General features: G+C 45.2%; 1 protein-coding gene across 1 annotated transcript in view; it reads left to right on the top strand.

The window, feature by feature from the left end:
• Positions 1-24,827, top strand: part of LOC144943766 (retinoic acid receptor alpha-A-like) — a 77,765-nt gene extending 52,938 nt beyond the window's left edge. The window contains exons 5-8 of the mRNA XM_078871573.1: positions 14,073-14,249; positions 18,991-19,195; positions 20,051-20,209; positions 22,156-24,827. Coding sequence (XP_078727699.1) covers positions 14,073-14,249; positions 18,991-19,195; positions 20,051-20,209; positions 22,156-22,565 — 951 coding nt within the window. The 3' untranslated portion in view covers positions 22,566-24,827. The remainder of the gene's footprint in view (positions 1-14,072; positions 14,250-18,990; positions 19,196-20,050; positions 20,210-22,155) is intronic.
• Positions 24,828-26,855: the final 2,028 nt, after the last annotated feature.

Below are 26,855 nucleotides of genomic sequence, written 5' to 3'. Positions count from 1 at the left end.
TGCTCAGTCGTGCACATGGCAGTATATATTTTTGGCAATGCAAGCACGTAAACTAACCCACACCACAAAGCATGTATAAAAGACAAAGATCCCCCTATAGCCTTAACAGATTTCTTGGGCAAGTTCTCTTAGCGAGCACCTAAAAAAGCCTGCACAGCACACGAGGGGGTTGGTTGCCGACAACACGCCCGACCACTTTTGTCTCCCTCGTGGTAATGTTTACACATCGCACCAGGTACTCATCTGAGCCTGAGTCGACCTAGGGGAGGCCCAGGACTGGTTTGGATAATCGTCAGTGATGTTGGCCATGAGCGGGAATCGCCGGGTTCATAGCGCAGCGCGCTATCTGCTGCACTACTGCTCCCCCTACACTATACAAAGCATGTATACACACATATACAGGTGTACACACACACATAATTACTGTGCAAATCAAGATTTAATACATACACATTTTAATTCGGCCTTTTAAATATGCACGTGTTACGTTTAATAAAAACGTGACCGTACAATATGTGTCAATGGGTTCAGCAGTAGCATGCCTGCCAAGGCTTGAACAAGTGATAGCCTCTGGTTTATAGTGCTTTGTGTCAGATGCATGTCAGTCATTGTGAGCTATATCGGGTATAACATTCGAGTTAAAAGTCAACACTCAAAGTGTCCCCGCTGACTCGAGCGAGGGGGGGGGGCATCTTCATTGGGTGAACCCCAGAGCCTACAAGGGCAAATTTCACATTCCCTTGGTGGTGGAGAGGGGGGGGTCCCTTCTCTTTTCGCAGGACGACCACCGTGGATTTTTCACATGGGTACGCGTTTTGCCAACCCTTAAGGAATTTGAGGCCGAGTTGAACCGTGACCAGGATTTCAAAGCTCAAACTCGTGACTGTGGAATACATTCGTGGGGGAAAAGAATGGCAATTATATTCAAACCTTGACTGTTTACTTCACCTCCTTGAAAGGGCCTCCAGAACCTTTACCACGTTTCCAAGCCCAGTAGGAGCTGTGGCTGCCCCTGGTTCTCGCACCTCGCTGGGCCAAAGAGGCTGTGTCCCTCTGGCAGTGCCCACAAGGCCAGACCAATCGCTTGTGGGCTCAAGAACCCAGCCCCATGGGCTCATTGGTTTCACTTCTGCTGCATGCTTAAGAGCCCAGCACGTGACACCCATGGTGCCACCACAAAAGCCAGGTGCGTGTACCGTCACGTCACTCGTTAGGTGCAACTTCGCAGTCATGTAGGTGTTTAAAATAAACGGTGGATAAATTACAAGAAATTATAGGCTTTCACGATAAATTTCTTTTTTTTCTATTTAAATTCTTGTAAAAAAAACCTCTGTCATGCAGGGAGCTTCGTGACGCGTGGAGCTCCTTGTTCACTTGAGCCGGAAGGCACTTGACTTGGCTTCTCGTACCTGCATTGAATGTTTGCGAATTTAATGGGAAAGTAATAAAATGTGACTTTGATATTACCAAATTGTCGCTTAACCTCGATGTCTTTGAAGAAAACTGCAACGGCAAAAGGGAAAAATGAATGTTCATCTGATGACCTACTGCTTGTGAAGCCACTATATTTGCTTTTAATATTGTTTGGAAACCCATCTCATACCTGTACAAAGCCTTTATTTGTGACATATAACTCATTATTAACACGGAGTTTTCTCAAACGTTTAAAGATCAGCTTTTGTTCAGTGTGGTGCATGCATAAAAATGTTTGCTAATTTAATTCTCACACCCATCTGCTCACATTCTGCCAGGTGCGGTGATGTATGCCTGCAGTTTACCCTTTCCATTCCGAGACATTTGCAAGTTGCAGGGTGGGGTCCCATTCACCCCTGAACCACGTGGTTAGCGTTAATTTTATTCAGAGAGGCGTAGCGCCGTTGTTTTTAAAGACATTGTACTGTACTCACCTCGGAGAACTGTAGCGACACGACCGCACTCTATGATAGCTTGTGCCAAACTGTGCCACATACCCTCCCGCATGGCCTTGTGGGAGTGTCGGTCACGATAAAGCCAAACTGTGCCACATGCCCTCCCGCATGGCCTTGTGGGAGTGTCGATAACGATAAAGCCAAACTGTGCCACATGCCCTCCCGCATGGCCTTGTGGGAGTGTTGGTCACGATAAAGCCAAACTGTGCCACATGCCCTCCCGCATGGCCTTGTGGGAGTCTCAGTAACGATAAAGCCAAACTGTGCCTCATGCCCTCCTGCATGGCCTTTTACTTCCGATTCTTGTGGAATCGATTTGATTCTATTCTAAATCGATTTCGTTCCGACGACGTAAACGTACGTAATCGGAACGTAATCGGAAGAAAAACTGTTGACGTATACACGTACGTCATCGGAACGGGAAGGGGTTAAGCACCTTCGAGGCAGGTTTACAATTCAGAAATCGCACGCATGCACTGCATTCCATGATCTCAAGGCATTGAGTTGGCTAATACATGTCAGCGCGGGGATTTGGTTGCTGAAAGCTTTCGTGAGGTATATCGGACACAATATTAGAGTTCAAAGTCACGATTATAAGTGGTCTCCCTGCTGAACTAAAGCGATAGAGAGATGCATAAGTTTTCCACAAAGCACTGTCGTTACCCCTGCATGCACATTTCTCAAATTAGAAATTGGCAAAATATCCCATGCGGAACCCTTCTGAACAGAACATTTTCTTGAAACTCACCGATGTTTTTTTTATGGAGATATATATAAAAAGTACCGTTATTATAATATCAAGATTGTTGCCATTTTGAGATAACAATGCCATTCTTTGCTGGCAGCCCTGAATTTATAAGAAGAATAGCCCCACAAATAACCCGACCTTCTTCCTCGATGCACATTCCTCCTACCCAAGTCCGTGGTGCAGTTTTAATTTGCAGCCTTCACGTGCATCCTTCCTGTGCATTCTTCATTACGATGCTTCACGTAATAATATATCCTTCACATACATAATGCATGTGCACACCCTCATCAATTGCGTGCATGCATGCATTTCTCCACTGAATTATTAATAGCCCATAGTGCGCAGCTTATCTCTGGATTATTACTTAATTGGACCTCACTGAATGGTCTTTATTTAAATCTTTCTTACCGCTAACAGACATACAAAGATACCCGTATAGCCTAAACAGACTGTAAGAGCAAGTGCTGTTAGCAAGTATCCTAACACAAACGTTGCCATTCTCTTCCCATCTAAAGTGTTTTCCGAGTGCGCTTATTTGTTTGTATGTATCGCATTCATTGTGGCCTCTTTATGAATCCCTCAACCGAACGTAAATGCGTTTGGTTGCGAGAGTGGGAAGCGACGCGGTGATCTTGATAAACGAGGAGCTGCAATTGCTCCCTGTCTCACATCCTCCTGCCGCTGTTGAGCACACCGCATGCATTAAAACGAAGCTCGCTCAGCTCGTGCATTTGCAAATCAACTTGCAGCACCTTACCGAAGTGTAATACAAATGCTCAGAGTCATACGCGCCCCGACCTGAGTGATTTTTCCATAGGTATGAGCGAAACAAATACAAAAGAACATGGTTGTTGTTTGGTTAAAACTGGAAAGCACAACCGAGTATGCATATTTTCAGGGGAGTGATTTTGAAAGTGGATTAGGATTAAAGTAATGAAATAAAGGTGAGCGAGGGCAGGCTTGGAGTGCTTTTGGAAAATTGAATTCATATTTGAAAGCAGTGGGCCTGACGCGGAACGTTTTCAATTGTGTATATTGGCTGCTGTGACATATGGAACGGAATTGTGAAATATGGCACGGAAAATGGAGCAGTACTGAAAAAATGGACACGAAGAGAAGCATGGAGGCACGCATGCTGGGAATTCTAAGGAGAGACAGATAGAGGAACCAAGCTACGGATGGGAGAACAAACACAACCCAGAGACGTCCCCTCTTGGCCGTTGTGAAAAGAAAGTGGGTTACGCCAGGACACGTCGCCAAACTGCCACTCGGCAGGATAGTGAATGCAGTACGTGCTTAATGTCATGCTAAATGCATGAAATCTGTGCAATACGTTTGCTCCTGTTATTTGTAATAGAATGGCTTGTGAACATGATGGTAAAATCACATTGGCAACACAAACAGTTTTCCCTCTGCCCCCCCCTCCTCCTCTACCCCCTGAGGAGGAGAAAGAACCCACTGACTGATAGTGGTGGTTGAGAGCAGAGCTGCAAATCATCTGTTATCTGCGACTATTTTTTTTCATATCCTTGACACTGGCTGCAAGCATCCCACATCCAGCAGCAGCAGTGTTTACTTCCAGTTACGCGCTGGAAACAATGGGACAAATCCATATGGTGGATACGATACGTGGAGTGCACATTTTTATCTTTGTTTTCGTACCACAATTAGACATTTTCAGGAAAATCCTAATCCAGTATATTCTCGAAGGGAATGGTTATTGTTGAGATGAACTTCTGGCCAAAGCGTTGCCTGTTTTATAACTCTTGATGGTTTCCACTTAAGACTATAGAGGTCAAAGTTTAAAATCGTTAAGTTATCTGGGGGTGTGGTGGTTGATGCAGTGGACAGCCCAATGCTGTCTGAACCCAGTGACTTTAGTTTGATTCCCGGCCATGACTAACATCAATGGCAAGTGATATCTCAACCAGTCCTCAGCAGTCCCTACACCAAAACAGACTGATCAGTGTGGTAATGTATAACGATAATGATTAGATTTGTTTATAGCGCCCTTTACGCCGAAGCTTCTTAGAGTGCTTTACAATACAATGAGCTCACATTTAATCTCATCTTAAACATTTGAAAGGGCTTTCCCAGTGGCAACTGTCCCTGGTGGGTACAATGCTATTTATAGCACCTGGGCTGCGTTGGCAAGATGTTAACTACCTCACCTGGTATACAGGATGTCGTGGTTTAGATCTCAACCCTGACGCCTGCTGTATATTTGGAGTTTGAATATTCTCCTCATGGTCGTGAGGATTTTTCTCCAGGTCCTCCGGTTTTTCCCTCCACATTCATAAACATGCGTTTGGAATATTTGGCTGCTGTACATTTCCACGTGATAAACCACTTAGCTGAGCTTTAATTTGTGTCCAGGTCGCTTCTGAAAAGCAGCTATATATAGCTCGGTGAAGTAAAAAAAAACTGTTGATGGTTTAGTTCATCAGTCTGTCATTTTATGTACGAATAAAAATGTGTTTCTGCTAAGAATAGGGACGTCACCCGCTGCCATGTGCCACCACGTTTGGTGGGAAAACGCGAAGATTAGTGATGTATCACTTTCGATTTTCCAGAACAATCTGCAGCAAAGCAAAGTGAGATCATCTTGAATATTTATTTCTAGGCCTGGTTAACATTTTTGTTTAGGAAACCGAAAATTTGCAGCATTTACTTAGTAGGGGGTGGAGACACTGACTTTTTATGCTGTTTCAAGTAACATTTCGTTTTTTTACATTTGAAAGCTCGATTATCAAGTTCGATTCATGTACAATATACAACCATTTTCTTTTGGAAACACTGCCTCGGTTCTATTTTTAAATCCTTTATATTAAGTTCGCTTGCTTGCTTGCTTGCGTGCTTGCGTGCTTGCGTGCTTGCTTGCTTACGACCGTGCAAATCTTTCGGTCGTTTTTTAACCCACTTCCCGTAATCCAATCGAGCTGACATTTTCCACACAGACTTGTTGTGCGAGACAATTAATGTTCGTGAAAAAAAATTCCTAAATTTTACACTGTTTAAGGAAATTTTCTTAAATATTTAATTACCAATTGCTTAATGCTGGCAGACAATCATCTGACCCATAGGTGGCAGCCATCTCAAGCCAGAGGACGAGAGGACTCTAGCCGCCACGCATATAAAGGATTTAGAGTGAAAAACTTTGTTTTTACGGGTTAATTTATTACCTGGCACGAGGATGTTTGTCAGAGACCACACGTGTGGATGAAGCAGTGTTTCGTGATTTGGGCTTCTTTGGTTATCTCTGCTCCTTCTTGTCACGTGTGGGGAGGTGGGGTATGGTGTGGCTGGCCCTTAAAAAATATACTTTATTTTCTCGTCAGCCTTAGGCCACGTGTACCATGGTTAATGAAGTCTCCATCTGGGCAGGTTTTGGGTTTCTGTCCAAAGCACTCCCAGTCTGCCACTCAGCAGAGCTTGTATTTTATTGCAAGGTCAACTGGCACCGTGTTTTGCTTGGATGTTTGCTGAAAAATTCTACATCCCAGAGCGACAAATGCTTAACATGCTGTAACTGCCTCCCACAGCCCCCGGGCCTTGCTGTGTGTTTCAGTGAAAGTAATTTCTCTGTATTCTACGACCAAAGAGGAATGCTAATCTGGAATTTTGTTTAACCTGAACATGGCTAATAACTTAATATTGTTTATATTTTTCTGAGCTGGCATAAAATGTTTACTTATGCAACAACAACAACAACAAAAAGAGTATAATGTGTTGCTAAATGAGCTTATCTTGGAAACATTCCTCAAGTATGTCACTTTTAGCGTCGTTGTATGGTGCACGACAAAACTGAAAATGAGCTGGGGCTCACACTGGCGTGCTGGGCATGGGAAATCTGCCATGGCACCATTTCCCGTACAATGTAGTTCTGCTTTTTATCGTTTGGCCAAGAAATAGCTCTGTATGGATATGGATATGTGTTCTTCACAATTGTTGTTGTGAATAGATTACGTAGAGTGTGGCAACAAGAATTGGGAAGAATATAGAGGACATTAAAAGATTTATCTAATCGGAGAGCTCCGATTTCAGCACCACAACAATCACGTATGTCACCACAATGCCTTTGCTCCTTTTGTGATATGCAACAATAAAGTACATATTGTCTTCGAACAAGCTTCAGTTAGTAAGGAAAGCTGTTGGAAGTGCAGCATTGGAAGTGAAGTTGCCCTTCTCGGATGATATAATAATTTTTTATTTTCTAAAAAAAAAAATCTTTGTTGGTTGATTATTCTCTTTGAATTGTCAATTACAATTGGGTATGTTTTCATATGGGATGAAATAAGAGTGGCTGGAGAATCCCCAAAGCATTTAACAGGTTAACGCTCCACTCAAACATCTGCGATCTACTTGCTTTACTGCCTCCTAAATGGGATCCCCAAGCTCGCCGGGCGGGTATCCACTAAACTGTGTGTTTTATTGACCTGCGTGACTCCACACGAGAGCGGCGTTGCCATTATGCCTATTGACACCGCCAGCAGAGCTCTTCACAGTACACACAATTGGATTTTTTCACGTTAAAAGAATGAATCAGGGGTCCAACTTGGCCATTGTTAATTAAACTGGCTTGTTCGCCCGTCCAAGGACGGGTGTATATTGCAGTATATCTGAAATATTCAATAGAAAAATTGTTCAGCTCATGATTACACTGGTCAACACACTTTTTCTGGCACAAGGTATTCCAACGGGTTTAAGGTAATTTTGGGGTGCTGATTCCAAATCTGGCATCAGTTTTTGTCTATCACATCAGGTTTTTTGAGATATAAAATGTTGCATTTTCAATAAAAACTGCAGAGAAAAATATTAAATAAATGTGGATGTCTACATAAAATGATATTATAAACGCACTATCCTAAAAATACAGCACCATATTTTAACACTAAAGCAGTCACTGACTCGCAACAACTTGCAATCATAAGTGACAGAGTTAATTTCGGGTAAAATCAATGAAAATGGGGTATGCCGATAGAATAAAAATGATGTGATAGAGCAAATCTGAGATCAGATTTGGAATCAGCACCCTGAAATTAGTCTAAAACATCTGCAAAAGTCCAGGCCAGAATTTTTTGTTGTTGACCAGTGTTATCAATGTGGGGGGGGTTTGCCCCATGTGGAGTGACGTCACCACCTCACGGTTATTGGGGAGGGGTGCGGCATGTGTAGTGACGTCACCACCTCACGGTTATTGGGGAGGGGTGCGGCATGTGTAGTGACGTCACCCGCTCATGATTATTAACGAGCAGAGGGGTGCGGCATGTGGAGTGAGCGACCTTGTGCGTTCGTGTAAATTTCCACGTGGGCATGAATATTAATGAAGGGGGGGGGGCTCTTTCAGTGACGTCACGCACGGATGTAGCACTGTGCTGCGTATATTTATTTTTACCGTCACTTTCTGTAAAGAAACGTCATATTTGCGTAAACAATAAATTAATTCAGCTCGACCTTCCTCTGCGTTAGTCTCAAAATCCACCCACTCATGAATATTAATGAGGAGGGTGAACCTCATGTGGAGTGACGTCACGCGGAGGGTGAGCCTTATGTGGAGTGACGTCACGCGCGGGACACCCATTCTTGGTTAATTATAGTAATAATTAGTACCATCTTGCAGGGCACAGATAAAAAGGAGTTCTACTGTTTATTATTTACTTTTTGAAGCGTTGTGTCAAATATTAAGTAAAAATATCCAATTTTCAAATGAGTATAGATACCAGTGTAGAGAACAACTTACGTTTAAATCTCACCGAGTCACAGCAGGTGATGTTCTTTGTACTAATCTTGGAGGCAAGCATGGGCCGAGTTGACTTTGATAGAGATTGAAATCACTCCATCCCTCTTGGCAAAATGATGGCCAATCTTGCGGTAAATTCAGATGCTTTCAATGTATCCATTGACTGCCTCGGTCACCATGGTGGAATGTACCAAAGTGGGCTGGGTTCGGCAGAAGAAAAACACCACTAAATTGCAGAATTACCACCTAAACCGTGGGGCGTGATTCCATATGCGTACATCTTTCATCCTAGATTGTGGCCAATGACAAGTAAATATAGGTGCGGTGCATTTCTCACGATTCCTGGGATGTCCCAACATATGGATTCCACAGACATGTGCTAGAAAGTGCCTTTCTATCTAAACAGTGATTCTGGTTGATACCAGCTGCCTGGTATCAACCAGAGTCGCTTTTGCAACATTACCTTGGCATTGAGGCCCTACGTGTAAATTGTGATTCCGCCAGGATGGACAGGGCCCACGGGTCCTCCCTTGTCTGAATGCCTCACCAGGCTGAGTACAGGCCAGCTCCCCATTATTCCTCGATTCAAACCGATCCCATCATCCCCATCATAAATCATATTCGAGTCTAAACATGGAATAGTAAATTCAGGACAATAATCATGGGAATCGCCCGGCTCTTATGGTACATGTTTGTGTAAGACACATTACAGCTGTATTGGTTCAGCCATAACTGTGGCTTGGGGATTGTGCGGTGATGTTCACCCCATTTTAGCAAAAAGATCCTCGCTCTGTCCCTGGTTTTGGAAATTGGCCGCGATATCGCTCTTGAATTGAGCAGAAGTTGCCCTTGCAGGCTTCTGTCAGAAGAACGTTCCAGAAAGCTGGGAAACCCCTCAGTTCGCGAGGTTGGTCCATTATCTCATAAGTAAGTGCGCTGCTGTACTGTAAGCTTAGCCATATACACGGCATGGGCATTCCTTGCAGTAACTTTAGTTGCTGCACACGCACGGCATAACAAATGACAGTCAAGACGAGGGTATGCAACTAGAATGTTACAGAACTTTCATGAACAATCGCTTCATCTGTTCTGCCAAGCCAAATTGGTTTACGTAACATTTGTGTAAAATGTACTCTTATAAAAAAAATGTATACAAAATAATACTGTGATGAAAGGTTGTCAATTATATATTTTTAAATTGTAGTCTTTCTAATTCACAAAACAGGTAAGTTATTAAGTTTGCTTGAAAACATACAGTCTCAATGCCAGACTTGGTTTCCACTGGGTTATAATAGCACTGCTAAAATTTCACCTCGTCTCAAACGTTAGCGCAAATGCCCCAGGGGCCTTAGTCCCGTCAGTAAGAACCCCGTCTCATTATCCACCCAGTCTCTTGTTAGAAAAAAATAAAAAAATAATCACGGCGTTTCATTCCTCAGCCTCTGTGGTTTACGTTTGGCTTCTTGACAGCTTCGAAAAAAACCACCAAAAGAGTCCTCAAGTTGGTTGGCGTTGAGAAACGAGTGAATCGTACGGCGTGGTGTTTTGATAAAGTGTAGGTGCCATTTTGGTTATCTCATCTCATAGTTTTGGTTGTATTTTAAAACATTAATATATTGGCTTCAGGAGGGAAATCTAGTTGTGCTACGGAAACTATCCTTCCGAAGCCTGATTATAAGTATAACTCTTAAATAAAATAAAAAAAGTATTTTCTACCTACGTGACTTTACTGAAAGAACCAAAGAGTGGATTCCTGCAGTCACGAAAGCTTCAAATCAAGACTGATTATACGACTTTTTTTTTTTACAAATCTTAATTTAATAAAAAAATCAAAGATTACAAGTGTCGGTCCAAAAATTCTCAGCAGTGCCAGCTGTTGAAATGTTAGGTTATTTAAAGTTTTGAACACTTCAAGATACAAACTTTAGTAGAGTCGTTGATTAAAAAAAAACGTTTACAACGTTTTTTTTTTCTCCCCACTAATTGCAAATTGTTGTTTTTCGTTTCTAGGTATAAATATAAGTATAGAAAAATGTTTATCTAATGTCAGCTTTCTAGGCATTCTACAACATTGTGAGACTTTACATCACCAACTCAGTCCAATCATTCAGTCACAGGAAGCTCCATATATATTGAATATTTCATAATTCCTGGGAAGCCAGGATTTAATTTTCAGTAACCCTGGGCCTTACCAGAGTAACATTCATCTTGATAGTGATTCCCTGTATGCATTGCACTTATGCAACTGATACAAAGACACTTGTGCCCTTGATCAGTTTGTGAAATGTTATTGTTTATATTCACAAGTCACAACTCGCAAAAGTACACCATATATACATTTCCCAGGTTGATGCAGGAATGTAGTTACTAATGCAGATTTTTTCTGTCATTGGGGACAAACTTAAGTGAAACGTTCTATGAAGAGACCTGTAATTTTTGGGAATGTTTATTATAATACATGAAAGATTTAATTCAGGTTGTGCTGAAGCATTGCATTGAGAGCGGAAATTAAGTTGTTTATGGGGAACTCTGTGATTAGATTATTTGACTTATTATTTGAAGGTGGTGAATTAAATTCCTAGTCGTGGGCAACCTTTGCTTATTTTCTCTTGAGGTCGATAAAATATATACTACATTGTGGGATGTCATTGGAGGTCTTCCCATAGAGGACTGGCTTCTGTCTGGAGAGAATATGGAATTTCCAGCAGGCTTGGGTCCATCACTGGAAATGAGCACAAGCCCATTGCCAATTTTGAGCAGAGATGAACTGACTTGTACTGCTGTGTTCAATTCACACAGCCGAATCCTACTTGCTTGGAAATCTTAAATAAATTACACTTGCTTGGACATTTCACGTGTTTCGCACGTGACTTAACGGCACAGAAAAACATAACCTGTATTGCTACAACATTGACACTTAAAGATAACATTTGTACCATTGTATATATCCATTTTGAACTTCTTTCGCACCGTACGTAGCCAACTTCTGTTCCTCTCAGCTAGTTCCCAAAATGCCATTTAACGTCACATTGCGGTACGTCTTCTACTGTTCACAAGTCTTCTTCATTCAAATGTAAAAGAAGCTGTTAAACATTGCAGCCTGCTGATTACTGTTGGAGCAGGAGGGATGGCACAAGGGGTTGGAGTTTGGAAAATGCTTTCCTCAGCAATGTTCCAGGAGACTCCATTGAGGAATGTTCTCCCAACTGCTCTGGTATCGAGGGTTGGAGCACTTTGAGAATTCATGGAAGTGGCTGTCGTAGGCCTAACATATGCGGATGCTTGGATTTAAAGTCCTCCAGTCACCTGTACAATTCACACTGTAATGCCCATTGGTGTGCCCCTACGTGTATAACCACAGCATGTAAGAGAAGGCATTCCGGTTTTAGCAAATAACTTTTGTCACTGCACTCTGGGACTCGCCGACTGTGGTGTGTCTCACGTGGGGAGCGGTGGCGGCGTGGTTAGCACGCTGCGCTACGAACCCGGCGATTCGGGTTCGATTCCTGCTCGGTCAACACTGGTGACGATTTTGTGAACTGGTCCTGGGCCTCCCGTAGGTCGACTCGGCCTCAAATGAGTACCTTGTGCGGTGTGTAAATGTCGCAACTGGGGAGACAAAGGTGATTGGGTGTGGTCCTGGCCATCCACCTCCCTCGTGTGCCGTGCTGACCTTCCCCCCCCGCACCTCCGATTAGCACGGTTGGCTACGTAGAGTGCGAGAGAAGTTCAACATACGTGTTCGCTAACAGCACTTGCCCCGACACCCTTTTTAAGGCTATACGTGGCATCTTTGTCCTTGGCGTGTCTCATGGAGGAGAAGCTGCCTTCGGTGCACTGCCTGTACACATCCTGGCGATTGGCTCGACGTGCTTGTGGTCGCCCTGCACAAAGCAGTCTGTAGGTTTGTTGGGCGTGCCTCTCATGCGGGACGCCCAGCATTTAGGGTAGCACCCGCGGGGCTGCGGATCCTGAGACGGGACTGGAACACGGCTGGCCCTGCCGCTTGTCAGAGGGGAGCACTTTGTAGTAAATTATTCTTACGTGCTTGAATGTTGTAAAGGCATTTATTTTCCACCACAGTAATCATGTACGAGTTGGTTGTGTGTTTAAAAAAAAAAAGGCAAATTGCAATAAGTGTGGCCCTGCCAGGTGGTGTTATGTGTCATTTGCCAGATTTAAAATAAGGATGTTTGGGTTACAATTCTCGTCAGTGGTTGTTAGTCTATCATTTTTTCAGGGTGTGTAAAATACATACTACTTTGTTAATAGGGTTTCCCCCTTTCTGGCAATAAAACAGGTGTTAAGATGTTAAAACACCAAACTGAAATCTTTGCGAGGAATCATGTCTGCATTAACCACATATACTTGTGGTGAACATGCAGAAAGGAGGAAAACCCTACGAACATAATTTAATACTGGCAAAGGAGGTTTCATGAAACATACTACTTTGTGGAAGGTTAACATTGATGATCCTATGAAGAGGATGGCCTTTGCTCTTCAAATGAGTGCCGATCCATTGCCGGTCTAAGAGGAAAGACTTTACACTTGGTGTTTTGTATGTCGGATAAGCGCGAGTGGCAATCCCTTATAGAAACTGGTTTTCTCCAAGTTCCCTGGTTTTCTCTCGCCAATGCTGATGGACAATAGACGTGAAGATGCAGGTGATGCTGATGATGACACTCCTGTTGATGCTGCTATCTTTATGTATACGTACAAGTAACCAGTAGTAGGATTTGCCTTCTTTCAGTAGGATTTTGCAGAAATTACAGTAGTCGCTCAGGCACGACCATCTCCATCAGATGTTCTGTACTGTATACGCGCGCGTGTGTGTGTGTGTTTGCGGGTATAATGTATAGTACACGTGCAATATTGTCTACTTGGCCTCAAATGAGTACCTGTTGCGGTGTATAACCATCACCACTGGGGAGACAAAGCCGGCTAGGCGTGGTGCTGGCCACTCGCCCCTCGTGTGCCGTACCGGCCTTCATAGGTGCTCGCTAACACCACTTGCCTCCACAGTTTGTTAGTGTGTGTGTAAATGTGAACACCTAACATCTGGGTCTGCCACGTGACCTCCTGCCAGCAAGCCCCTGCCACAGTGGCAAGGAGGATGTGGCAAGACCTCACCGGATAGATCGCTACGCCCACTCGCCCAACACTCGCGTGGGCCACCACGCTCAGGACGCACCTGGCCACACTCGCTCCACCTTTCAGGGCAGGATGCGGTCCCAGTGGCGGATATAGCCGCTGTTGGATTGTAAATGGTGGGTGGGATTGGACGAAATAATCTGCCACCGAAGGGCGCGAAAGCGCTGCCGTAGAAAACGCGCGCGTGAATTGTGGCCCAAATCTCCATCGACAGTTGAGTTCGCACATCATCTCTCCGAGTTTAAACGCAGCTGTTACCACTTTGTACGAAATTAATACTTGTCTTGAGGGTAGACCGTAGAAATGTGAAATTTGAACAACTGGCACGCGGCCTCCTGTGGAAGATGAGCATCGCCCCAACGCAATGAAAACAAATGATCTATTCATTTTCTATCTACGTGACTTTACCGAAAGAACCAAAGAGAATGGAAATAAACTTTGATTGTTTGAAACGCTCTTGTTTTAACATGGACCGTTCTGAATGCTCCTGTTGTGCTTTCCGCAGTCCAATGGATCGGGGCAGCGCGTGACGCTCGACGCAAACCTGTGGGATAAGTTCAGCGAGCTGTCCACCAAGTGTATCGTGAAGACGGTGGAGTTCGCCAAGCGCATTCCGGGCTTCTCCACCCTGGGCATCGACGACCAGATCACTTTGCTCAAGGCAGCCTGCCTCGACATCTTGGTGAGCATTGGCATTGACAAAGCTTTCACTGATACATCGTCGTAATCGAGCAAGGGAACTGTGATGGTAACACTGGCAATACAAATCGAGTTATCGTTCGGCGCCCAAATCTCACACGGCACATTTGGTTGCGTGGCAAATGTGATTAGGCTCGGTTTATTCAATCCTCCCATTGGGGATAAATCAACAGTGGCTGTGCACTGAAGAGACCGAGTAAGCCTGGTAACGGTGAATTTCCACCACTGGCCAAAGGTAACCGCCGACACCCATTGTTCATTTGAGCAGGGGGAGGTGCTTGACATGGACACTGACTTGAAGTTGGAGTTTGTTTTTCACCTTTTTCCGCTTTTTCAAAAAAAAACTGATGACGTATGTCATCCGTTTTTATTCCAGCATAGTTATTTTGTTTCAGTTTTTCTTCCGATTCTGTTCTGACAAAGTACACGTATGTCATGCGGGACGGCGTAGCACATTTTGGCATCGGCAGTCCTAGAGTGCGGTCGTGTAGCCACAGTTTTTTGCGGTGAGTGCAGTGTGTTTAAAGCCGACGGTGCTAAATAAAATAAATGGTGAGCCGCTTACGCGTTCCGAGAATCAGCGGTGAATGGGACCCGCCCTGCAACTTGCAGACCTCTCGGAACAGGAAAGGGTTATAGTGCTTTTTTTGCATTGCTTGAACGCTTCGTGAAGGTGGCACATGTTCACCTTCATTGGAAGCAGACATTTAGGTGCTTTTTTTTCCTTTCCCCGCTCTCTTTTGTGCGGAGAAAACGGCAGCAATGCTACCGGAGGGGTACGCTAATGTCGGATTTTAAATAGATCTGTACTATCCTGGCACTCGCTTGCGAAGAATCGTAAACACGGGACGTGCTGTGAGCCTCTTGTGTCAGACTCCTGCCAGAGCCAGCGTTGTCACACACACGTGTGACCTTCGCACTCCCTTGTTTATAATAACGTTTAGCCAGCGCCAAGCAAGACGGATGCATTGTGGAATAAACATAATATAAATAGTCAGTCTGTCGGAGATCGATTTAGCATCGGGAATTAATTAAAAGTAAGAATGGCAAGGGCAGGCAGCTGCTGGGTGGTGGCAGCAATCGCTGTAAGGGGAAGGGTGGCGCATACCACTCGGTGGGGAGCCGACGGCGGTTATTGTTTCGTGAGAACCGGCCCCCGACTTGGGAATGTGGAATTTCCACGAATGGCTCGGAGACTGGCAGCGGAGAAGAACTTTCACTCGTTTGAGCGAAAGTTTGGCCAATAGGAGAAAATGTAGCACAAGGACAATGGGAAGCTGTGCAGGTAGCTTGGGGTGCACGGATGATCGGGACTTGGGTAGAGGGATATACTATTAAGATCTCATTTTTCTACCCAGAGATCGATTAATAAAATGTGGCTCGCATCCAACCAGTTTAGAATTAGATTAGCGTATCAACGTATTGTGCTCCTACGCTCTGTGACCTATAATGAGGGGAGGGATAATGCATTTGTGAACACATGGGGAGGGGGTGCATGGGTACATCACATGAATATCATAAACCCCTGCTCAACGATTGGCAATTTTGTGGACATATTCAACGCTTAATATTTTGACAACAAATCCCCTACGTTCTTGCACAATGTTATTGCCAGGTTAACATTTGCATTTACATAACTTTTTACAGCTAAAGTAAAATTAAATGAACGTTTAATCAATACATTATTTTAAAGCATTCATGCCATAGGGATGCATACATCCACTGCGTTATTCACGTGAATTGAATCTGGTTTGCTTCCACTGAATAAATATTTATTGTGCGTATCAAAGCTGCTTGGCAGGTGTGTATATCCAGTGATCCCTGCATGTCCGAGATAACACGATACATAGCCTCCCCAGATGCACAGTGCTACGAATCGTACACTGGGAGGGCAGCACTTGATGAATCGTGTTCATATCTGCTTTCATCAGTGACTTGGGCTGTCCCCGCACGCCTTGCAGTTCCTGGGTAATATTTTCCGAACGTGTTTCACACTTACGCAAACGTAATTGCATGTACACATTCCACACTGTACCAGTGAAATAATGCTGGGGCTGTGTTGAGCCAGGCCGTGTTATGAAGGGTACTTTCAAAAATTAATCACGAAATACTCGAGGTTTTATGAGGAACGTATCACACGTGTATTTGGTCTTTTAAAATGATCGTAAGCTAATTTTTGTTTATTTATTATGTCTTTAATATATTGTCATTTCAGCTCGGATATAACAAGCACTCTAGTGTAATGTGGGGCTTTGAATGATCTGTTATGTATTGGCTGCTGATGTTCGCAGGTTAACCTAAGCCTTTGTCCAAGATCTATTCACCCTTTTCATGAGGCTTCGGTATACTTTTAGAATATAACGTTTTTTTAATGATAAAAAAACACTGCAATGTACAACCGACATGCTGAAAGACAATATATTGTACTCCAATAATGTGATCATCAGTTGCCGCCTCCAGTAATGTGATGACAGCAAATGCATTACTCTTCATCACTGTTGACATGCATCAATAAACACCATTCGCCGACATCCTTATTTTATTAATGAAACAGAAGCAATGCTGTTGAGGGAGAGTAGTGGGGGCGTTCTTATTCCTTGGGCAAAGAGTGCCACCTACAGTCAGATTCATGGAACTGTCACCTTTGTAAGTGCACACACCACTACAAAAAGACAGTCCACCCCGTATATCCTATTAACAGACTGTTAGGGCAAGCGCTGTTAGCGAGCACCTATTAAGGCCGGCACAGCACACGAGGGGGTGGGTGGCCAACACCACGCCCGGCCACCTTTGTCTCCCTAGTGGTGACGTTTACACATTGCACGAGGTACTCGTGTAAGGCTGAGTCGACCTAGGGGAGACCCATGACCGGTTCAGATAATCATCACTGGTGTTGGTGGCCGTGAGCGGGAATCGAACTCCGGGTCTCTGCCGCGTTCGTAGTAGCGCAGCGCGCTAACCACTGTCCCACCGCTCCCTCCACACCACCAGAGTACGTATTGTTGGGTCCATCATTGAAGACTCGGGGCAGACATTTTGCTGGCGAGGGAAGAACCTGGATTGGTGGGGAAGCCGCGTGCTGCGGGCAAATCGAGGGGAGCTTCTGGGGAGGGAGCCGTCAAACACGCGCAGGGCAGGGTGCCCAGATGCAACGTGGTGACCACAAGCTGGGTGGGATGACTCGCCGCCATTGGAGCCCTGCTTCCATGTTGAGATGATCGGCCATTTGCGTGGCTTCCCTCACTCGATTGGGTTGCTTGGGTTTCTTCCAATGTATCACCAAACTAACTCGGTTTCTTTACCTTTTTTGGAGGGATCCTTCAAGCAATGTTGCGATTCCTTTTGCAACACTACGTGCCAGGGAAGGTGACACTCCACTTGTCACACAGCTCCAGTAGCAGTCGGACTGGGGACCATAATTAGTTCCCTCGGGGGCAAATTGTACGTATTATTAAATATTATAAAGCAACAACGATAACTGAATTTCCCTTGGCCTTTTCATCGCGTTTAGTGGAGGCTGAGTCTCTACAGTGCCAGGAAACTTGAGCCCTGCAATAGCGTGAGGCTGTTCTTTTCTCTGTCAAAAATATCACTGAATGGTAACCGCATGGTGCCAGTGCTCAATTGCCCAGCACGAGCGGCTCAGCCAAGCTCCAGTAGGGACACGATCAGGAAAAGCTGCCTTATTGCATTGCCATGGGTGGGAAAAAAACATCTGGAGCCCCCCCCCCCCTCCAGATTTTAACCGACTGTTAAACCGTTTATAATTCTACAACGGAGGCACATTTCACAAGCTGCTTTTGGGTATTTATGGTCCAGGGTCTCCGCTTAACTCTTGTGTTTTTGAGTATTCATGAAAAAAAAATCAAGGTTTGTCCTGCTCATATGAGGATGAGGCGGTGCTTATATCAGTGGGCTACACTGAGCCAGTGGTGGAAATTCCCCATCACTATGGTGGGGGCCAGTCTAAGCAGAGGGATACTATTCATCAACGTAGAGCAACACCTCTCGTATCAGCACATGTAATTCCGGGCTCTGAATCAAGCTACAGAGAGACTCCTTATGTACACAGATTTATTCTTCCTATTATCCACCTTTTTCACGGATGAACAGGTGTCACTCGCGAGTAATCGTGGTGGGAACTATATTCAACCTATTAACATGTTTTTTGCATATAACCCAACCGCCCCCCCCCCCCATATCACATGAATGTACTTTAACAATACCAAATTAATGTTTGATATTTTACTATAGTCTGAATCCGTCATTACATTTATTTAGTAAGTCATTTACTTTTTTTTTACTCATTTACCACCCGCACCTCCCGATTAGCACGCGCTTGGCTACGCGTGGTGCGAGAGAAGTTCAACGTGTATGTGTGAATGTTGAACTTTTTCCGCTCCGTACCTAGCCAACCGAGCGCTAATCGGAGGCGCGATCAGCACGTGCAAAGTGCGTCACCGTGGCTCTAACTCAGAGGTCGCAACCGGATACCCGTACCCTACCCGATACCCGGCTACCCGTACCCGGCTGGGTACGGGTACCCGTTTGCGACCCTGGTGCGGCCGGGTACGGGTACCCGTTTGCGACCCTGGTGCGGCCGGGTACGGGTACGGATAAGGAATCAAAACCCGTTTGCGACCTCTGCTCTAACTGCAGCCTGCGGTTGCGCGTGTGCTATAATCCCGCGATCGCTCCGCTGTCCCTCCGCCCCCCGCCTCCAGATCCTGCGGATCTGCACTCGCTACACGCCCGAGCACGACACGATGACGTTCTCGGACGGGCTGACGCTCAACCGCACGCAGATGCACAACGCGGGATTCGGGCCGCTCACCGACCTGGTGTTCGCGTTCGCCGCACAGCTGCTGCCGCTCGAGATGGACGACACGGAGGCCGGCCTGCTCTCGTCCATCTGCCTCATCACGGGCGGTACGTTGACCGCCGGGTGGAAGCTTGGAACCGGGCACGTGGCCACGTTTCACTGCCACCTCCATCCTCTCGCCCTCTTGTCCGTCTGCCTCTCTCTCCCTCTTCCAATGTCTCTCTACATGTAATCGCGTGACTAAGCTCCTGTTTTTAATCCCAGTTTATAGTAATTTGAAAAGTTTAACACGTAGGCTTTCGCGACCAATATTATTCATAATATAGGTTTTTGACCCAAAAACCTATATTATGAATAATTTGAAAAGTTGTTGGTCAGGTAATCGGATGAAATTACTTTGAACATATTAACAATATGATATTGTGTATTACAGTACCTCTACAATGTCAATCACTATTCCCGCACCTCTGATTATCACGGTTGGCTACGTACGACACAAAATACGTTCAACATACACATGTACAAGTGTAATCTTGTCACTTCTGCAATACCAAGCATGGATGGGATCACAATAGGGTAATTTGCACCTTCAGTGCTTAAATTCGCACCTGGCACGGTGTGTAAACATCAACACACCACACCTCCACATGCCGTTCCAGCCACTGGAAATTACATCAAATAAAACCGCGCCCAATGACATCGAGCAGTGCTCTTCATTGCAAGGGCCACTGGCGGCCCCTGGTGGCCTTTAGTGCGGCCCCTGATGTGCGGCCCCCAACAATACACAAACAGTGACAACACCCCCACATCACCGTGCTGCTGTCAAACCCCCAATTGTTTCAAACGTGTGGCGGCCCTCGCGCCGATGATGTCTTATCGGCGAAAGTGCCCCCCCCCCCACCCACCCACCCACTACTGACGCAGAGGCTAACTGGAGAACCTTTGCCTCTATTTGTACGCAGACCGTCCCGAGCTGGAGCACCCGGAGCGAGTGGACCGGCTCCAGGAGCCGCTGCTGGAGGCGCTCAAGTACTACGTGCGCAAGCGGCGGCCCACCAAGCCCCACATGTTCCCCAAGATTCTCATGAAGATCACCGACCTCCGTGGCATCAGCTCCAAGGGTGCGTCCGTCGTGTCGCGAGACCGGCAATCCGCGGGCCCTTGGGGAAGCCTTGTTTCAGCGAGGCTAACCGCAGAAGCAAGATACACCGTGGCACCTGGCGTACAGGTCTTGGGTTCGATCCCGACTCTGACGCCTGTTGTATATTTGGAGGTTGCATATTTCTCTCTCTGTGGTCACGTGGATTTTTTTCCGGATCTTCTGGTTTAACCAATCCGCATTTAGAAACATGTGTTTAAGAGTATTTGGCTGCTATACATTTCCAAGTGATGAGCCACTTTCATTTGGGCTATCGTTTGTGGCCAGGTCGCTTCTGAAAAAGAGCTGCTGTATAGCTCAGTGGGCCTTACCTGGTCAAATAAAATAGATATAACTTGATCTGTGGTTGTCAGCACCAATGGAAACACGTGGTACCAGTTTCCGACCACTTCTTGGCTTTACAAATGCACCAAATGACAACGCGTCTGTCTCCGTGCTCGAAGGATTGAGGGCGTTGGGGCCCTCATCTCCGTTCATGGCCCTCGGCGGCCAATTATGAAGATGCCATATGCCGATGGCGGGGAGACGAGGCCTTTCCACGGGACAACCACTGTTGATTTCCCAAAAAAAGAGAAACTCATTGTATCATTCCGGGAGGGATGATGATCTAAGTTAAATCCTGACCCGAGTGGGAATTTGCAGTTGAACTTGAATTGCTTTTGGGAGTTGAGCACACAAGTAAATTTGGTTAATTGCTTCATTGGAAGCTTGCTATAGAGTGTCCTTCAATGTCACCTTCTGTATCTTGATTACACGTTGGAATTCAAGATAAGCGCACGCAGTTCAATTTGAAAGTGTGCTTTCATAGCAATCCATAACGTTATTTGCTTATATGTTTGCAAAATATCAAATCCACGGTGGTTAAAAAGAAAAACACAACTTGTAAAGTAGGATAAATGTAGCATTTTATTGACCTTATTTATGCGTGGAACTAAATTTGACATGGTCAATGCTTTGCATGCGATATCGTATCGCATCGCATGCCAGCAATGTGGAATATGGGGGGAATTCACTCCCGAAATATACCGGCCTTCGCCAACTTTATTTCAAACGAGCGGACAGATTTAATGCGTCCAAATTGGGGAGACAAATGTGATGCGCCCGATAGAATGGAGACTTACACGTGCAGTCATGTTTTTGTAAAACCCATGACCTTAATGTCTAAAGTAATCCAAGTCTATATAATTTATACAGAAAGGAAATGTAATGGTGCACGCCTGTAATCCGGGGCTTTTGATGGGGGATTGAGGGATTGAGGGATTGCATCTCATCATGGCAGTCACCCTGATGGCCTCCAAGGTGGTCAGGAGATAGCAAAACGGCAAGAAGGTTACTGACCGATGTGCATATTTTTCAGTGTTTATACGTTTGCACGTTTGGTTTTCTGTGGTTACTCGGGCTTTATCCCTCCATAGAACAATATTTTAATGGGATGTTGGTCGAACATCTTCAGCAGGGATCCCTCTTGTAAAAGTTCGGATACAATGTTAGGCTTTCACGGGTAAATAACGAATATTGTTGTTATTTGTTTGTTGTCTTCCAGTTACGTAATGCATCGGTTGTGAGTTTAAACCCATGTTGGTGGCTGACTCACCACGTGAACCCTCTAAACGAGTATCAACGTGTGGGAAGTCAACAGCAGTTTTAAGCTATTGGAGTGAAAACAAAGCACTGCAATGCTAATGTCACCATATCACATTGGTTCCCATAATCCAAGCCCCCCCACTGGCATAATCGAAAATCCATTCCAGTATGGACCAGGGAGGATAGGTGACAATTGGAGATGCCAAGGAAAGTAACTGCAGCTTTAAAAGAAAAGAAAAAAACATTCAGTGCACTGCACCTCCCCAGAACCGTGTGTACGAGCACTCACACCCACACACCCACACCTCCTCCTCCTCTGCCCAGGCTCGGACCGCGTGATCACGCTCAAGATGGAGATCCCAGGCTCCATGCCACCGCTCATCCAGGAGATGCTGGAGAACCCCGACGGGCCCGAGGGAGGCTGCACGACCCCACCGCCGCCGCCGCCGCAAAGCGAACCCGCGGCCGGAAACAAGGCCCCCGTGTCAGAGCCCTCCGCAGGCAAGACCGGCGGGGCCGGAGCGTCCGGGGGGGGGGGCGGCACCAAGTGTACCAGAGCAAAGGGGGGGGGCAGTGAGGACTGCAGGGCCAGCAGCTCGACCGCCGCTACTGCTGTGACGGCGGCAGCAGCAGCAGCACGTGACCTGGCGCCTCCGTCAAGCAAGGGCGCTCTTGCAAGGTGTTCAACTGGGCCTCAGCCACCGCAGCCGCTTCAGCCGCACGTCAAGAAGTGACCCCCCCCCCGCCGCCGCCTCCTGCCGACTGCAGATGCACTAAAAAGATTGTTTATTTTCGTCCCTTATATATGTATAAAAAAAGGCCTACTCTGAAAGGAAGTCGTATATTTTTTAATTCTTCACAGCAAAAATGCGGGAAGTAAATGGCGCTTGTTGATGAAAATTGACGGTCGTGTAATGTTTTCAACACAAGGAAAACCTGCAAATGAAGATGGTCATAATGGCTGTTCAAGTCGGCTGCCCGAAGTGAAATTGATCGGACAGTTGTTAATGCTGAAGGACCTGTATATTTATTCGGCATGTGTTCAGATAGTCAAACCTACCGATGATTCCTCCCAAGACTATGATGTGGTTCTGAACGCGGCGCACTAAAGGGGAATCAAATGATTACAGCTCGGACTTGGAAGGCTCACCTGCTTCAGCGGAAGCTAGTTATCGGACCGCTCTTATTGTAACCTTTTGAGGAATATAGCTGTTCAACAATGGAACATCTGTACTTTTCAACAACAGGACATATAAAGGCTTTGTCTTCTGTGGACATGTGATCACGGAGAAACTTCTTGCCGCATGGAGGTGATACTCCACCAGCTTACTCGCACTCAAAATCCAAGCAACATCATCAAATGTCTCCAATTTATATTGGGCTTTTTTTTATTTGGATTGCAAACACGAATCGAATATTGTTGAGAAATGAACATTTTTAAGAGGCTAATTTTTATACAAAACCTGATTTTTTTTCTCTTTGCCACGTTGCAAATTCTCGCTTTTGGCTCTCGATGTGAAAGCACACCGGGTTACACAGCCCTAGGCTCATTAGCACGCTATCAGGGTTCTATGACTGTCGGTTGACATCCATGCATCAGCAGCTCTTAAATGATATTAAACTGACAATGGCGGAGAATAACGAATGGCAGCAACATCATTAGATAGTCACATGACTCCACGATGGAGCCAATGCATTAAGTAGACTGCACCAGCGGATGACATGAACTTGAGAGCGACCTTATTTTGTCCTGATTGTTTTACCCTTTCAAATGTCATGTTGAAACCGGTTGGTGTGTGCTATGGAATAAAATCATGCAATGTGTTTTTTTTTTTAATCGGAGCTCATAACTGTTGCTCATATAGACAGTGCCTCATCACGCAGTACGCTGTTGCTGTGATGCATCTATTATATTGCCTTATAAATATATCACATCCTATAATGTACTGTATTTATGTTATTTTAGTGCAGTACAAGGCTAAGTGACTTGTATTTTGTATGCATTTTGCGGTTATATTTCAGTGGGGGGGGGGGGGGGGGGTGACGTAGGGTACGTGTACTTGTAGTGGATGGTGGTGCAGTTCAACCTTGTAAATGAGCACAGTCCGTTACAGCCAGAGCAGCGTACAAGGAGTGATCCAAAAGTCAATGGTCTGGAAATGCAGTTTCCAGTTAAAATGAGGTCAAATGACACGATTTTGTACAAATTAAATAACTATTTATCCGTCTCATTCACTGTGACCTATCTTTTCTGTGATTGTCATCCAGATTGCTCTATTCAGTTCTCCAATATACAGTTTACACGCAGACAAGATCAAGTCGGACACATTTTAAATGTATAGTTAAACAATTGCAATGAAGTCGGTCATCCATTCAAATAAAGTATTGCACTTTAATGTGACTCGTCACCCTTGCAGCGCCGCTCTCGTGTCAGGCAGCATACCTTTCGATCACTCCGCACGTGACAGTAATGAATATATTTCTCTTTGTTATGGAATTTTTTTTAAAGCAATGTTTTTCATGTTATTCCTTTTCTGTTACTGTGATTGGGGGCTTGGGCTTTAACTGATCACGTGAGACACACGGAGTACTGTCATTCTTTGCGTGGCACCAAAACAGTCCGATAATACAAAGCTTTTGCATCAATCGGGCGCGGCGAGCAAAGAATTTGAGCCAAATATGTAGTAGTTCTCTGGGGTTGCTGCCTGCATAGCCACTGCGGTCAAGTTGAACAGCACCATCATGTAAGCTTTGCCTGTTGCGATGCCGCATACAGCACGCTTATGTGAGACAATCCAGCGGAACGCTTTTTGGGGGGGGTGGGGGAAGTGAATGTGCCAAATGTGTAAACGTGGAGACCCTCGACTTTGCTGAATGAGATTATAATGGGTCATTCAGATGTTCTTAAACAAAATTCTCTTAAAAAAAAAAATGTTTTTTTTTTAGAAATAACTTTTATGTTGGAATTACCCTGTAGGTTATGTTAATAAAATGCTTTCAACACAAAACTACATTTTTACGCATTTGTTTGTGGGACCATGTACATGCCTTTTAAGTGATATGTTTCATACAGTAGCGTGGGTCCATTATAAACGTTTTTGGGTTAGATCGCGTTATTTATACAGGTAGGAACAACAGGTTCCACACTGCCCACCAGGGATTATTTGTCTGTCTGTCGTGCATATGGGGAGGGGAGGGAGGGGTAGGGAGGGGCTGGGTAGGGTGGGGAGGGGCTGGGTGGGGAGGGGCTGGGTGAGGAGGGGCAGGGTGGGGAGGGGCAGGGTGGGGAGGAGTGGGGCTGGGTGGAGAGGGGCTGGTTACCCCGTGGTGCCCTTATAAAACTCAACGTTTAACCTACACGACACGATACACTACACTTATACAGGTAGGAACAACAGGTTCCACACTGCCCACCAGGGATTATTTGTCAGTCCCTCCAGAAAAACGCGATTATGCGATCGCAAGATTTCACGCAAAATCAGCCAAAGTCCGCATATTTATGCGGGGGGCGCGTTTTTTCAAATACGCCGCACTTTCGCCGCATAAATTGCAGATTTCCGCGCGCAAAATATGCGGGCTTGCATGATTTCATAATCCCCGCATTTTTGTTGCAAAAAGTCACATATCTTAGCAGAAAGTTGAAAAATGTTGCGTTTACTTCACACAAGTGCAGCCATTTCCCCTGTTGCCATGGGAACGTTATGAAGTGACGTCACTCATTACGCGACATCATTGAAAAGCTGCAAACCCCGCGATGCCAATGAAACCATGATGAAGCCCGCAAATCTTTCTCATTTGCCAACAAACATAAGCGCAAAAGACCACGCAAAGCAGTTCCCCAGTGTGTTACATGACAGTGGGGGCAAATTATTTTGCATAGCTACCTCTGTAAAACAGGAAGCACACATTTTATTTTTTCATATTTTATTTATTCATTTTTACAGAAGTTGTAGCATATTCATTTTGTAAAGCTACAGAACTTGTTCGACTCAATGTTTTGTAAGTTTGAGCCATCTGTTTGTTAAGGTCTGAAATAAAACAAGATGAGAACTTAAATATTCCCAGCACTTTCTGTGATGTAGTATGCTTGCTTATAGGAAGTAATAAGAAATGACTCTTTACATTAAAGTAGTAGCCTAGTGAATAGGGTGTTGGGGGAATCACTTTTTTTTCTCTTTTTCATCAAACCGCAGTTTTTGCAAGTTCCCGCAATTTTTGCAAGTTCCCGCAATTTTTGCAAGTTCCCGCAATTTAATCGCATAAAATTGCATAAATATCCCGCATATTCCATCGCATTTTTTAAGAAAACGTGCCGCATAATCAACGATTTTTGCCCGCAACAATCACCAAAAAACTCCACGTTTTTCTGGAGGGACTGATTTGTCTGTCTGTCGTGCATATGGGGAGGGGAGGGTGGGGGCTGGGTGGGGCTAGGTGGGGAGGGGCAGGGTGGGGAGGGGCTGCGTAGGGAGGGTGGGGCTGGGTTGGGGGTGGGAGGAGTGAGGCTGGGTGGGGAGGGGTTGGTCACCCCGTGGTGCCTTTATAAAACTCAACGTTTAACCTACACACTACACTTATAGAGGTAGGAACAACAGGTTCCACACTGCCCACCAGGGATTATTTGTCTGTTTGTCGTGCACGAATGCGCTGTCCAACCAAGTTCCTACCTGCCCACTCCGAAGAAACGTGTTAAATGTGTCGTAACCCTCCACCACCCGACACGGCTACCGGTGTGTTGAAGAGTGGTGCAACATCATTTACAATTTTTGAGTAGTACGACGTTTCGCTGGTAATTACATCCAGCATCATCATGTAATTACCAGCGACACGTCGTACTCAAAAATTGTAAATTATTTTCTTGGTTATTTCGGTAAAGTCACGTAGAAGGGACTTTACTGAAAGAACCAAGAATATGAATCCCTGCAGTCACGAAAGCTTTAAATCAAAATTGTAAATGATGTTGAATCACTCTTCAACACACCGGTGGGCTAAAGTAGTGAACTTTTGTAAACGTGACACATGTT

Source organism: Lampetra fluviatilis, chromosome 2 (genome assembly GCF_964198595.1).
Source record: "Lampetra fluviatilis chromosome 2, kcLamFluv1.1, whole genome shotgun sequence".
NCBI classification, from domain to species: Eukaryota; Metazoa; Chordata; class Hyperoartia; order Petromyzontiformes; family Petromyzontidae; genus Lampetra; species Lampetra fluviatilis.
Note: the sequence above shows the minus strand (reverse complement) of the source record. Positions and strands in the feature narration are given on the sequence as shown.